Source organism: Myxocyprinus asiaticus, chromosome 47 (genome assembly GCF_019703515.2).
Source record: "Myxocyprinus asiaticus isolate MX2 ecotype Aquarium Trade chromosome 47, UBuf_Myxa_2, whole genome shotgun sequence".
Taxonomy (NCBI): Eukaryota; Metazoa; Chordata; class Actinopteri; order Cypriniformes; family Catostomidae; genus Myxocyprinus; species Myxocyprinus asiaticus.
The window spans coordinates 3,378,860-3,394,322 of record NC_059390.1 but is presented as its reverse complement, the minus strand read 5'-3'; the positions used below and the strand labels follow the sequence as shown (position 1 = coordinate 3,394,322).

Here is a 15,463-nt window from a genome sequence, read left to right as displayed (position 1 = left end):
CGTTTTCAATAATTGAAATCCAAATGTTGTTTACAAGGCACAAAGCTCTTTCTTCTTGTCCAACAAAACAAAGGTCTGGAGTACAAGTAATTTTGAAACTAGAAATGTACCTTTATTTATTCACATAAAACAATCATTTGTGCTGATTTTCGAGAGTCCAAAAATACACTATTATTAAGAATATGCAACATGTGGCTTTTCCATTAGTGTAATACCTACTGTATATCTAGAGATTGGATTTCAAGGGGGGATCCCACCCATAACAGTGTTTTATTCCCCCCCATTGGCATATAATGCAGTAAAAGGTGCTGAAGTCAGTAGTTGTGCTTAAATAGGCAAAAATTGTCATTTTGACCCCCCTCTACAAAATAATGGATTACTTATTAAATATTGATCCATGGCATTTATTCATTTGGTTTTCAAAATCATTTATGTTTATTTTTCTACAGAAAGAATATGAACAAAATCCAAAATTTCAGCTGGGGGAGTTTCTGAAATTTGCTTGATTTGACATTGAATATCTCTGCTTTTACTATTGCTCATACTATTGGTTAGGGATTTAAACAAACCCCTAACACTAAGTATTAAACTACTGCACGTACTGTACCTCGTCCCATATTGTTTGTGTTATGAACAGTGGTGATACTCTAGCAACCACTCAGAACACCCTAGCAACTAGAATTTTTACTATCCCAAAACTTAAGATAGTATTGCTAATATTAATTTGTGACTCCCCAACAGTGATACACAGAAAGATGCGCGTGCACACACACACACACACACACACACACACACACACACACACACACTGCATGTTGGTGCAGCTATCATTATGAGGACTCTCCATAGACATAATGACTTTAATACTGTATGAACTATAGATTCTATCCCCTAACCCTAACCCTACCCCTAAACCTAACCCTCACAAAAAACTTTCTGCATTTTTACATTTTCAATAAAACATAGTTTAGTATGTTTTTAAAGTGATTTGAATTATGGGGACACTAGAAAACCTCATAAACCACATTTATAGCATAATACCCTTGTAATTACCAGTTTGTAACCTAAAAATTCCTCGTAAACCACTTAAACCTGCCCACACACACTAACACACACACACACACACACACACACACACACACACACACACATACACACACTTGCCCCACTAATATCATCATAAATGGAGGCAAACCTGCCATATTCCTCCTTGACACAAAAAGCAACGGTCATAATTCATCCTCTCCTCCGGCTTCACACCACATGATATTCCTGCTGGTAGAAAGAGAGACTGCCCCGATCCTTAGTGTGCCACAAGCAGTGCTATTAATCATGGCTAATCTTCACAGTCCCTGTGTGGGATGCAGCCATGACTTAACTGACTAAAGCTAATGCACCAGAGAGAAAACGTCCAACAGAAGAGGAACAGGGTTGATACTGAGATGCTGCATAGATAAAAGCTGAGTTAATTTCCTAACAACAAAAAATAAGACAAGGAATAAAACAGCTCTGGTCATACAAACAAGTTACAAGTTACTTTCAAAGAGATTGGCTGTGCTGTATTTGAATGTCACTATATTGCTTTTCCACCTATCTTGCTCGCTTTGCATCGTTCTCAGCAAGGCCTAGCAATGTTTTCCTGGACACCACCAAAACACCTGTCTGTAGCTAGTGCCATTGTCATTTTGAACCACATTTTAGGTCATTCTGAACGATTTAAGAATCTCTGGATGTGTTTAAAGTGTTGCCATCATAAGGAAGTTCCAAATTTAGTGCCACATTTATGCAAAGACTGTTTTAGTATTTAGGATTTGCAAAAATGCATTTTGAAGGATTGGACAGTGCAAACTATATTAGGCCTGACAACAAAGATGAAGAGGGAGTCTATTTAAAAGTCTTAGACCACATCCACACTAATACGTTTTCCTTTGAAAACACATTGATTTAACTATGTTTACGCCTCTCATCCATACACTGGCGTTTTTCTCCACCAAAAACTGAGACCTCTTCATAACCGCCTACTTTGGAAAACAATGACATTAAGAAACTGAAAAAAAAAAAAAAAAAAAAAAGGGTTTCAAACTTAGGGTGTGGCTTTAAAGTCACAGCAGTATAAAACTGCATGTTTAATTCTAATCTTCATAGAGAGTGTTCAAAATGATCATTAAAACTCAATTATGAGTGTTGTTGGTTGAAAAAAAAAATACAAACATTATAAGTGAACCTCAAGAGCTTTCTTGAGACTTTCTTTCTTCTTCAAAACACAAACAAAGATTTTTAGATGAATATTTTAGCTCTGTAGGTCCATACAATGTAAGTGAATGGTGACCAGAACTCAGAAGTTCTGAAAAGGACATAAAGGCAGCATAAAAGCCATCTATATGACTCCAGTGGTTTAATCCATGTCTTCTGAAGAGATATGATAGGTGTGGGTGAGAAACAGATCAATATTTAAGTCCTTTTTTTTGTTTTATTTTTTGCTGAAAATCTACACTTTAACTTTCACTTCCACATTCAGCCACCTACTGGTTGGAGCAGGACAAAGGTTGAAATTGATAGTAAAAAAGGACTTAAATATTGATCTGATTCTCACCCACAACTATCATATTTCTTCAGAAGACACTGATTAAACCACTGTAGTCATATATACTGTCTTTATATCCTTTTTGGAGCTTCTGAGTTCTGGTCAACATTCACTTGCATTGTATGGACCTACAGAGCTGAGATATTCTTAAAAAAAAATCTTCATTTGGGTTCTGCAGAAGAAAGAAAGTCATACACATCTGGGGTGGCATGAGGGTGAGTAAATTATTAGACAATTTGCATTTTTGGGTGAACTATCCCTTTAAAAGGCTTACATTTGCTTGATTGTTGTTCAGTCTGCATGCCTGAATTTTACATGCAAACATAATGGAACTCGCACATTAGCAGTAAGCAAACTAAAATACATCATGCAACATGACGGAAGCCATAAATAAAAGGTAAAAGGCAAATAAGCTGACAGTAACAGTGCGATATTTACATTCAAATGCCGAGGTCTTACCGTTATTATAAATACAACAAAAGTGTGTAAAAAGCCACTACTGTCAAAAACATCATAACCGAGGTTTTACAGAATCTGCATTGGAAAATATTGCATTAATGTTTCTTTGCACGCCACACAGCACAGTAACCGCATAACACAACAAGGCACATTGATTTTGTGCTTGTGGTCAGTTAGCCAAATTAATCTGATTATCAAACGGGAAAGATGAGACTGAACATTTTCATAGCAGGATGTTAGCTTGACAAGATTTCAGGCCTATAAGGCCCTGTTCCCACAACCACAATGTAACATTTGGAAAACATTATAAAAACATGCATTTGTTAGCTGAGGAGTGTGTTGCATTAGCAAATATGCAGCTAATCCGGTTTGATTAATTGCCGTGAACCATGTGCGTAATGTGTGATCGGGGGAACAGATGGACGTTGGCTTCACTTCCATCACTCTGATAATGTACCTGAACAGAAATGTCAGCTGCTAATCGCTACTGTGAGCCTGTAACCCTAGTGAGTTGATGCAAATGCTGTCTACAAAGACCTTCCAAAGCAGCATCGTAACTGAAATAACCAAATAATCAACCAACTGTAAAACCAGACAATTTGTGAACTGACCAGATTAGGAGACCGGCTAAGACCAGCTAACCAGTTTAAGCTGCTTTTAACTATCTGCAGGGCAGGGACATAATATAAAGTAAACAGGGTCAATTACGATTTCATGTTGATTTTTGAAGTTGAGTTTTTCATTCTTTTCTTTTCTTTTTGGGTGAAAAATTCACTAAGATTTAAAAAGCTTTTTTTCACTCTGATTTATGCAATTTATACTCTGTAATGAATATTTATTCCACATCATTTCAAACTTTTCCCCTCAAATGAACTTGATTTAATTAAAGGCTGCTTAGTTAGCCTGGATAGGAGTAAACGCTCAACACAACTTCAGACCGGCGTCATTTAGGGCTGGTGACATAATAACTCCCTGTGCAAGAGAAAAGTTTTCTTCATAATATATTCAAAAGAGTTTGCAGGAAACCTCAGACACTTGTTTATAGTGACCAGATGTTGTGAAGCTGCTTTAGTGTGATTTTTTTATGCTGATGTTAAAATATGCATCCACTACAGCTGTTGAGGAAACATTCTCAGCTGTTTTCTGACAGTTTTCTGAAATGACAGCCATTTTTTTGTGGTGTAAATTTTTATAGTATATGCATGTTAATGTGTATATGTGATGTGCAGAGCAAATGGCACTGTGTCTAAACCCTTATAGCTGGTGCAATAGATTACACTAAGCTTGCTTGCGTGTTCAGTTTATGCGGCCTGCTGAATGACACAAACTTTCAGGGTATAGATATTGTGATTGTTTTGGGTCATAAATAGTAGTGATCTGCTCTTCTGTGGTTTTCACAGTTTTCCCACCTGCCCAACACATCTCTTTGATGCAATAGTTTTATACTAAGATAATAAAATTTGGGTCAATGATGTGACACATTTTTTTTGGCCAGATCTGTTAAATTATTCAAAAATATATCAAAAATGCAATTCACACAAAACAATTACTTGAATGCACCTCTTTAATGATGAACATATTTCCAATGAGTTGAAAGTCATTTTAATGTTTTCTCTAGGGCTTAAATTCAACACTCAGAAGTGCCGAAGGTGTGTTACCATATAGAGACAGTTAAAGGAATCTCAATAAAAGCTGACATTCATGAAAAAAGAAAAATTGTTGTGTAGTGAGCAGGAACTAAAAACAGTTCAAGGAACGAAAACGAAAAAGAACGAAATGTTTCAATTGTTCCGAAGTGAAAACATTATTTGTAAATGCTGGCTACTGGTTAATTTTCATTCTGATAATTTTTTCATGAAACTAAACGCCAAAGGGTATATCACAGTAAATGTTTGGAATTACTGTACACCACTTCATATTGCCCGAAAAAAAGAAACGTGCTTTGATCCTGAAGGAAACTGCTGCATCACACATTTCTTTGTCGAATTGCCCATTGTGAATGTTGCATTCTCTGAATGAAGATCTTCTTTAACAACTATGTATACGTACTACATTTACTGTACATGCACAGCTAATCCAGATGCAAGGAAAACATTATTAGAGGTAAAAAGAACTTTTCTTAGTAGTTTCCAAGTCTCCACTGAATTATGTGATGCATTAATACAGATTTGATGCTGCCAGGTTTTGACTGAGAGGCAGATCTGTAATTAATGTTATACTTCAGTATACGTATAATCAATATATAATCGTATGTTTGTAACAATTTCTATGTATGCTGATAAATCCACCACTCAGGAAAAATGTAATTGTTTATTTTCACTTATTTTGGTGAGGTAAGTGGCTTATTTTAGTGGCTTTGTTTTTCCAGAACAGGTTGCTTGTTCTAGATCTAGCAACATTGCAACTGGTATATCACCCAAACCTTAGAGCAGAGCACTGTAAATTTAAAAAGAACATTATCACTGTAACCGTTCTTTAATTTTGTTTTAACCGGTGACCATTTGGAAAAGAGGCTGTGGAACACCCGAACCGTAATGAAAAAATACTGTTTCTGCTCAGAACGAACCAAAATAAAAAACTAAGTGTTTTTAGTCCCTGGTAGTGAGTAGTGCAGAATAATCGTTTATTCATATTTTAGTTAAAAAAAAAAAAGCAGTGAAACATTTGATTTTTCAAATGTGATTCATATTTTAAAAACTTTTGTTCATCAAATGTCACGTGGTGTAAATAATATGTACAGTAGCTTGCCATTTTGTTGTTTGTGTTGACAAAAAACATAAAAAAAGCGAAGACCCCTTTAGACCCTCAAGAGTGTGCAGTAAAAAAAAAAAAAAAAGAAAAAAGATCAAAACATTTGACATTTTTATGAAAAGGCACATTTTGATAAGGTCAAGTAGTGTAACCGTGAAAAAACGTCTTGATATTCTTCACTCAAAAATTCATGATATTTGTAGAAGAAAAAAATACCTTGACAAATGTTTGAAAACTTTTTTTGAAATTAACGATAAGTTGCGTACACACATTTAATTAAGGTTCAAGGAAAGTATTTGAATGTCTTTTACTTGATGTAAAAAGCATAGTTTTTGTAATCTATTTATTTATGTATATATTTAATGTAGTAAAGGTTGTAGGCCTATTTTTACAGTAGATTAAACACTTTAATCGCGATTAATCTCATAATTTTTCATAGTTAATCGTGATTAATCTCCGATTTTAAAAGTAGTAAAATTTGACTCTATATATACTTATTTTCTGTCATAATGATTTTATTTGTTCTTTGGAAAGAGCAACACAATAGAACAAAACAATACAGTGTGTAATGCTTTATTAACATTTTCCAAACTCCACAGTATAAAGACCAATTCGCTCCAAATAGCTCCAATTTGAGTAACATTAAACATTTCCTAAAGTCTAAGTGGAATGTCGACTGATTGAAAGAACTAGTATTCATTGCAATGCGCATTAAACCCTCATTTATATACGTATATATATATATATATATATATATATATATATATATATATATATATATATATATATATATATATATATATATATATATGTATATATGAAACCAAATTGGACACAAAGATTATATTTTTCTGAACTTGACATGTGTTTTAAAAGATTTCTTATTTTTATCACCTTGAACAACTTAATTTATCAGTGACCAATTTACTTACCCCTAACCCTAAAGCTAACTCTTAGATTTGATGCAAATTATAATTTGGCCTTTTTAAATTGTGAGGGCCACTTCAAATGTCCCAACCTGGTCTCAAGACAAGTCATAATAATAATAGTACAAGTTGGCTCATACAAAAACATACAGAAACGTTTAATCCCATAAAGAAAAATAGACGGACCACTGAACAATGTTATTATGATTTTCCTAAGTTTAACCCCAAACCCAACCCTTAACCTAACCATGACTTTATATCATAGGAATATAAGAAAACATCAGTGTTTGGAATGAGATGAAGGAAGGGTATTACAGGTTCTTGACATTCATCAGTCATCTGAATTGCATTAATAAATATGGAATTTGTATACTGAAGTTTCCTTTTCTAAAATAAGGTGTTGGATAGAGGTTAGCTAAAATTGATGCCTTCACTGGTTGGTATTTATGCAAATAAAGTCTTACCTTTTCGTACGAGCCAAGTCGTACGATATCTTACAATTTTGCCATCTCATACAAATTGTTATGAGTTGTCATGAGACTATGTTACTTTAACAATATTTGTGAAGAAGACATTCATAAAAATGTGGCCCTCACAAGTATAGCCAAACCTGTACACACATACATACACACACAGGGTTGCGATCTCTGGCCCAGAAAATAACATGGGCTCTCACCTGAGAAAAAGACCTAACAAAACCTGTTCAAATGGGTTTCGTGAGCAGCAGGCAAGACACAGAGAATCATTAAAGTCCAGAGTGATAGTTTGGTGACTGTTGCTGTCCAAGGTCTCTTCAAAACTAATTAAGAGTGGCACAGGAGCATTGAGAAACTTAATGAAAGCAACAGGGGAATTGGTAGGCAAAGGCACGGGTGACACTGTATGGGTCATTTTTGGAATTTTAAGGCATTATAGGCGTACTCCGGATGCAAAGGCTTCTATAGTAGCATGGAATTTGTTCTTCACAGGAAAGTGTTTTCTCTTTTTACCGTACTAGTCGTGTGCGTAAATTTGCAAGTGAAAGGACACCTGCTGGTTTATTGCATACACGGTAGTTTTACCATTTTACATGTATCTTGGCTCCTGCAGGCTTTAAGGAAAGCGTGTAAATCAGATTTTTAAATTGTAGCCCTATATGCCACAATCATCTGTTTAACTTCAGACCTTGAGTTCCTCAGGAGGTTCTTGGCTCTGGTGTCTCAGTAGTAGGCATGTGATTAAGTGCTCAGTGTGAAAGCATTCATATACGTCTAGCACTATTTATGTGTCTGCAGTACTTCAGAAAAGTCTAATGGTTGTGATGTGATTTTTGTGATTTAGCCATTGCTTTGGATTATAAATGGCTCTGATTCTAGGCTAATTGTTACAAACCAGCTAAGAAAATGTGTAAAAAATATCACATTTTATGGTACTACATTTGGCAATGTAACATTTTATGTTTGTAAAATGAACAATTTACATCTATGAGTTACATCAATTAATCGTGATATGTACACACGTGACCGGACATCAGTTGAATTTTATATTAACATGCCAAGTTGCTATAAACCATTTAAACAATCTTATTTTTCCGTTAAATAATTGTTTTAATCAACTCTGCTTAGTGTTATGCCAGCGTTACCTCTAAATCACTGTAATGCACAGCCTTTCACGGCTTGTTGCTTCATCAAACGACGTCTGCAAACCATGTGGAACTGGAATTTTCTCCAGTTTTCTTACCTTTAAGCAAAGCCCATTATAGACCTTATACGCTTGTTTAAAGTCTTATTGCGCCGTGAAATCTCTCCGCTACAATGGCTCTGTGTTTCTAGTGCTCTGACCAGTCCCTCCAAAGGGTTTATAGGAGTATTAAGTTCTAACAGTGTAAGCCACTGATTTGTGACGGATTCTGCCGGAGCGCCTGGTCCCACTGTCACATGATCTCACAGATCGATGGGTTATATTCCAGCTGCATGAAAGATGATGGCAAATATCATCAGAGTTGTCATGTGTTCTATAGATGCTCCCTTGAAACAGGAGTCTATGCTTGAGTGGATGTTGTGAGAACTCAGAGCAGTGTTTCCTATATGTTATATTTAATGGGCTAGTTGTTTGCCCTGAGTGATTTCTTTGATCTGGGAGCAAATTAATGCTGAATTAGATATAGCTTTCCATGGACAATCCCCAGTCTGTGTCAGACTGTTGTTGGATCAATACCTGAGGAGCTGGTCTCCTGTTTACTTGCAATTTCCTAACTTTAGGAAGGCAAAATATCAACGGATTTAGTGATTTCTGTTTAGACTGGTTTTTCTTCCACTTTGGGCACTTTCATGTCCAAAGAGATTTCAACTTTTTTCTTTTTGATATATGAGGGTATCATTTAGACAGACTCAGAAACCTTTTATCAGGCCTTCATCATTTATTTTGGGTACTTTTCAAATGGGTTTAATGTATAGATTTTATTGTTTTAGCGTTGGTCCAGACCCAGGCTTTCAATATTAAACCATGAAAATCCATTATGTATTACATGTATAAAACAATGATAGTGTAAACAAAGAGTGAAATAAACAAAACCATTTCGATATTTACTGTGTGAAAATGATTTCTATCAGTTTTTCCAAAATTACGAAAAACAATTTTGCCCCTAACAGAGCTTTGTCAAAATTTAGTGTACTTGTTTACCAAGTGGACAAAAGTGCCATTTAGGGCATGCTTGAGATGAAATATGAGACAAGGTATGTTTGAAGAAAACAAAGAAAAATGTAAGAAATTTCAATATTTTTATTGGGCGACATTTCCAATCAAGATGCAGTTTAGCCAAATTACCCGAAAAGTGTGAAAATATTATTTAATTGTGTGTATTTAGGATGCATAAACTGTTAGCTATGAAATTAGCCTTAGCAAGACAAAAGAGTCTGACATTTTATATATATATATATATATATATATATATATATATATATATATATATATATATATATATATATATATATATATATATAAACCTGTATGAACGTATTAATACCTGTCACAAGCTCGAAAAAATTTATTGTTGATTCTCGAGCGCAGATGACAGGAAATAGTCATGACAACTGCAAAGTTTAAGGTGGCACTTTGCAGTATAGCCTACAAGTGTTATTTAGTCAGGATCTATTTTTGGATTCATTTAAATGACTGAAAAATTTGGCTTGCAGTTGTAAGTAGCAGCAAACAGTGTGTGCCCCTGTTCCTCCATCATGCCCACCGCGGATGTCGCTGAGCGTTGATTCCCATGGGTATCACACTGCCTTAGTATGCCAGTGGATGTTGGCCTGCTCGTCTGGTCCAATTTTGTTACAGTTCAGAGAGCAGCGGGTGACCAGAGCTGTCCAAACTGACCACATCACAATCCCTGACCGATGCTGTTCATTATGGGCATCACAGTGGCAAAGCGCTGTATGTTTACTTTTGTAATCTCTCATCTCTTTGAGCGTTTGGCTCAGGCGTGTCTCTCCATCTGCTGCTCGCCATTCACTGTGATTTTACCCCCGCTGGAGAAAAAGATACAAATGAGTGCTTATCCTTGGAGAATTCATCCTGTCCATGTGTGTATTTGTAACCGGTTCTGTTTGACCCGCTCCGAGCGGGATTCGAACCGGGGTCTCTGTCATGGGAGGCAGGCGGGTGCGCTAACAAGTAGGCTAAAGGCTACAGCCTCTAGCCTCTTTGCACCTCTTGAGGCCAGAAGAGTGAGGTTTACACATACCGCATTGCTATCACAAACCAGCTGACTCCTGTTACATATTCACAGGACTGTTTTGTGTGTTCTCATGTCTGTTAATTGAGGAAGAGCTTTCACTTTGAAATTCTAATTAAGGAAATTTGTAAATGTGTCTCAGAGCATGTACATGTGTCCTTATCTGCCGCTAATTATCCTTTCAGCATCAGAGAAGCTTTGAAGATGTACGTTTGCCTGCATGTGTGTCTGTGAGTTTCCGTGGAAACTGATTTGAGCTATTATAAGTATTTATGACTTATGACAAGAGTCAGAAATTAAACATTTAATATGTTTCATTATATTATATTCTAGATTTATTAAGTTATGAGTATAGTGCCTCTGCAGACACAGTGTAGCTAAATATAAAAAGGTTATCATGAAAAATAAATCCTATATTCCGGCTTCAATACAAGTTAAGCTCAATCGACAGCATTTCTGGCATAATATTGATTACCACAAAAATGTATTTTGACTCGTCCCTCCTCTTCTAAAAAAACCCTGGGTTACAGTGAGGCACGTAATAGGGATGCACGTTACCATTTTTAACATTCGGTTAACCGCGAGGTTTCATAAACAGTTAATCGGTTTTTCGTCGGGAGTCGGGATGCTTTTTGTTTATAAACACTACTCAAAACAGCAGCAAATAAAGTGTACAGTGAGCTATGAGTCTAAGTAGCACAATACATACATCTTCAAATCATAAAATCAAACTAAATTAATCAAACAATCACTACCAGTATATGCGCTCTACCCGAGCAGCTTCACATTTCCGTGAAGCAGCGAACACAAGTATTGCCATGTGCATGGAGTTGCTGCGGTTAAATACTGTAGCCTCTTCAGGGTGCTTTGATTTTGAAATAGTTTAAAATCAGATTACATTGAACTTGTCTAATTATTGTATTAAATGTGCACATCAGAGCAATAGGGAAAGAACACCATCTTATCGTTTATAAAGTGCTGAAACATTGCTCGGTGAAAAACAAACTGGAATCATTTTTAATGGTGTTATATTCACTTAAAGTAGGCTACTCTTCTTCAGAATGCAGCACAACGAATGAAACACAACGCAGGTGTTTTGAGATGCGTTTATAAAAATTAAAGTCTTTTTAACTTTACTCGGTGTCTAAAAATGCGGTGATCTTGCGTGAGAATCAGCCGGCGCAACAGTCAAAGACGCCCGTCCAGCTCGTGTCAGTCAGTATCAGTGATCTATAATAGAAAAACAGCGCAGACACATACAAAAGCATATTTGAACAGCCCCTAACTCGCCCTATACTTCAAAAACTGGCCAGAAAACCTGACGGTTTGTCGCAACTCGTTGAGCTCGTGTCAGGTTGAAGACCTCAATTGCACGTGTAGAATAACCGAATAGAGATTTGATATTTAAATAGTAGCGCATCGAATGGTTAACCGAATGTTGACTATCTGTGCACATCTCTAGCACGTACAATGGAAGTGAATGGGGCCAATCCTTAAACGCTAAAATACATTGTAAGTGCCTCACTGTAACCTTGATTTTTACTTTTCATGGTAATCAACATTATATGCCACAAATGCTGTCGATTGAGCTGAACATGTATTGAACCCGGAATATTCCTTTAAATCATCCATGAAAACACAAATAAAATGTTTAATATCTACTGTAGTTTAACATCAAAATGAACTGGTCAAAAATATGATTTAACCTCAGTGAATCAACCTAAATACATTATGTGAAACTAGCAAAACTTATTTTAAAGGTTAAATAAAGAAGAAATAGTTCTTTAAGGTAACAATTATATAAAAGGTAAAACTAATTGCTGGGGCCAAATACTGCCACTTTAAAAATAATAATAATAATAAACAAAACGTACATTTCTGAATCTGCTTATGATATGTGACATTTTGAAGAATCTGATGTACAATATTTGAGCGAATCTCACCCAATTACATGTCCAAGTCACATTTTGCCCTATACAGTATATGCATAGTGTATTTTTAGGATGATTCATATTTTTTGCATTGTGATTATTTAATGAAAATTAAGTACTTTTACCACAAATTCTCATAACTGTAATGCGTCACAATGTTTTACTTTTGATTGTTTTGAGTTGTTAAAATTAATTAATTTGTCACTGTAAAGATTTTTTATTTAAATCAACATAAATTAAAGGTAGTTCAACAAATACCACCATGAGGAATAAAAACATCTAAAATACTGTATAATTAAATACAATTTTACTCCATCAAACTCCATCTATTGTGTGTAACACTTTCAGTTAATACACTCATATTTTTAAGATTTACGTATTTTAATTCCATAACAAACTTCAATCAGATTTAATTAAGTAATCTTTAATAAAATCAAAAATATTTTAAGGTTTATTAATTTAATTTTGTTAACCACTACACAGTTCAATTTAACTGAGTGTTGTTATGAAATTGAAATGCGTAAATCTTAAAAATTGGCTAAAATATTCTGTTCTTAATAAAACTGTTTTTAAAGCTTTGATTGATTGCAATTAAGGTTTTTAATGGGATTCAAAGGTCAGGAAACTGTTAAAAACTGTTGAGTAACAGGCTAGAGAGTTTAATATTCTGTAGAAAAAAAAAAAAAAAAAAAGTAACTACATACAGATATTTTATTTGAGATATTTCTGACTTTCTCTTTCTCTCTGATGCGTACAGATGTACATTCAGACCACCACCCTCACCATCTCTCTCAGCCTCAGCGCATCTGTATCTCTCGGGATGCTCTACATGCCCAAAGTTTACATCATCATCTTCCACCCGGAGCAGAACGTGCCCAAACGCAAGCGCAGCTTCAAAGCGATCGTCACTGCCACCACAATGTCAGGCAAACTGGTACAGAAAGGAAGTGAACGGCCCAACGGGGAAGTTAAGACTGAGCTGTGTGAGAGTATGGAGACCAACAGTGAGTATGACCACAGCTGAAATACCCAGAGAGAGTGCAACAGCAGGGTCCTCAGAAAATCCATTCAAAATCTTCCTAGAGTCATTTTATTTATTTTTTTAAATAATGTAAAAACCTCTCAAGTCAGACCTACAGGAGGTTATTAAGAGAGGACATATCATATAGAACTACACTACCCACAATCCTGAGCTGATATCCACCAATCAAAAAGTTGCAGGTACCATGGCAAGGTGATTGTGTCAAGAGAGTGCAACAGTGCCCGCTTCATAAAAGAGATCGATTGATAAAAAGTTTATTATAATATAGAAACAATATGTTTATTGCAAAATACATAGTAATATAATTATGATAAAATAAGTAGTTTAAAGGGATAGTTCACCCAAAAAGTCTCTCATCATTTACTCACTCTCATGCCATCCCAGATGTGTCAGAACACAAATGGAGATTTTTGGAAGAATATTTCAGCTCTGTCGGTCCATAAAATACAAGTGAATGGGTGCCAAAATCTTGAAGCTCCAAAAAGCACATATAGCCATCATAAAAGTAATCCTTTCGACTCCAGTGGAGTAATTACTGTCTTCTGAAGTGAAATGCTAGGTGTGTGAAAAATAGTTAAATATGTAACATTTTTAAACTATAAAATTTCGCTTCTGCCCAGCTATGGTATGCCTAGTCATGAGGGTCGAATATACCCTGCCTCTCACATGATGTAAGCATGTTGGAAAGTTCATGCGAGACTACGGAAGCAGCTGATTTGGTTTTGCTATTGGTTTGGCTTTTTTTATATACATTTAGTCTCCAACATCATAATATTTTTCACAAAAAATGTATTTTAGGTAGGGGTTGTTTTTTTGGGGGTTTTTTCTATTGCTTTAACTGTTGGATTAATTTGTTTGAATTAATCCATTTTACGTTTTTATTTAAAACAATTTTTATTTTTTATTTTATGTATTTAATACGATTTTCGTAAGTAAGATGGTGTTACAGACAGCTCACAAAAATATCCTTGAACAACACCAATAAAATGGTCAGAAATACTTTTACTGACCATAAAATGATGGAGGAAACAGTCTAAAAAAGGCTCGCCTAAAATATTTGACATACGAAGGTAATGCACACGCATTCAAGTGAGAATAAACTCGATTCTCTTATGTGTTTCCCCTCCAGCAGCTTCTTCCACCAAGACGACATACGTCAGCTACAGCAATCACGCCATCTGAAGAAGGCCACTCTTTCTGGGCGGAGCCAGGGGGCGGGGCCCTGTCTAAACCAGGATGGCTGTCATGTGACATGCTGACAGGCAAATGGACCACCCATGGGCATCCGCATGAGACTTTTTGTATCGTTCTGCATCAAACTAAATCTGCAGCATCTTGGAAGACAAAAAAGAAAACAGACTAACAGGACCGACCAGTGAGGCTGCTATTAAAGAGCTAATCCTGCCATGAACAAACACAAACATGCACATACACTCAGAAAATGCGACGGAATAGTCGCAGGCTTGCGGTCATGCGAAACAAAATACATACTTTTCACAAAAAATGGTGTAAATGTTATGCCGATGGAAACACATTCACAGTAAACTTTGGAAATGTGGATAAGCGAAAATATATGAAAACTACCAGAGTCAAACTATGTTTGTTGTTATTCTTCTTGTATTTTTGTGGTCGTGCTGATTTTTTCATTTTTGTCCCACTTTGTCGGAAACCTGCATTCTGAGATGTGTCTTGTATTGGCTGACTGAACTGTAACCCGGAGTTGTGAAGCTGTAAAATGCCATGGTTGAAGCATGCTAGTTTTTTACCAAAAAAAAAAAGAAGAAGATTTATTTATAATAAAGGAATGTTTTGCAAATGTGTAGCGTTGTTAGATGTGTATTTGACAGTGATATTTATGTTCATTCAAACACTACCACATTTCTGCATTATTTGCTCTCTTAAAGTATTTAGTCATAAAATTGAGAAATTCACCCAAGGACAATTTTGTTAGACACACGTATTATAACCTTAAATATGCGGTTGATGTTCTGTCTATTTGACAGAGCTTGAACAATTTGCAATGCTAAGATTTTAGGATGCTCAATGTAGCATCAC

General features: G+C 35.5%; 2 protein-coding genes across 4 annotated transcripts in view; both read left to right on the top strand.

Moving 5' to 3' along the window:
* The window catches only part of LOC127436511 (metabotropic glutamate receptor 8-like), a 219,695-nt gene extending 204,467 nt beyond the window's left edge, over positions 1-15,228 (top strand). The window contains exons 10-11 of one of the 2 annotated variants that reach the window (XM_051690742.1): positions 13,124-13,370; positions 14,538-15,228. In XM_051690742.1, coding sequence (XP_051546702.1) covers positions 13,124-13,370; positions 14,538-14,590 — 300 coding nt within the window. In that variant the 3' untranslated portion in view covers positions 14,591-15,228. The remainder of the gene's footprint in view (positions 1-13,123; positions 13,371-14,537) is intronic. The other variant, XM_051690743.1, reaches the window with a different exon arrangement.
* Positions 1-15,463, top strand: part of LOC127436539 (synaptophysin-like protein 1) — a 323,805-nt gene that overhangs the window by 265,734 nt on the left and 42,608 nt on the right. The gene's annotated exons all lie outside the window — the stretch shown is intronic.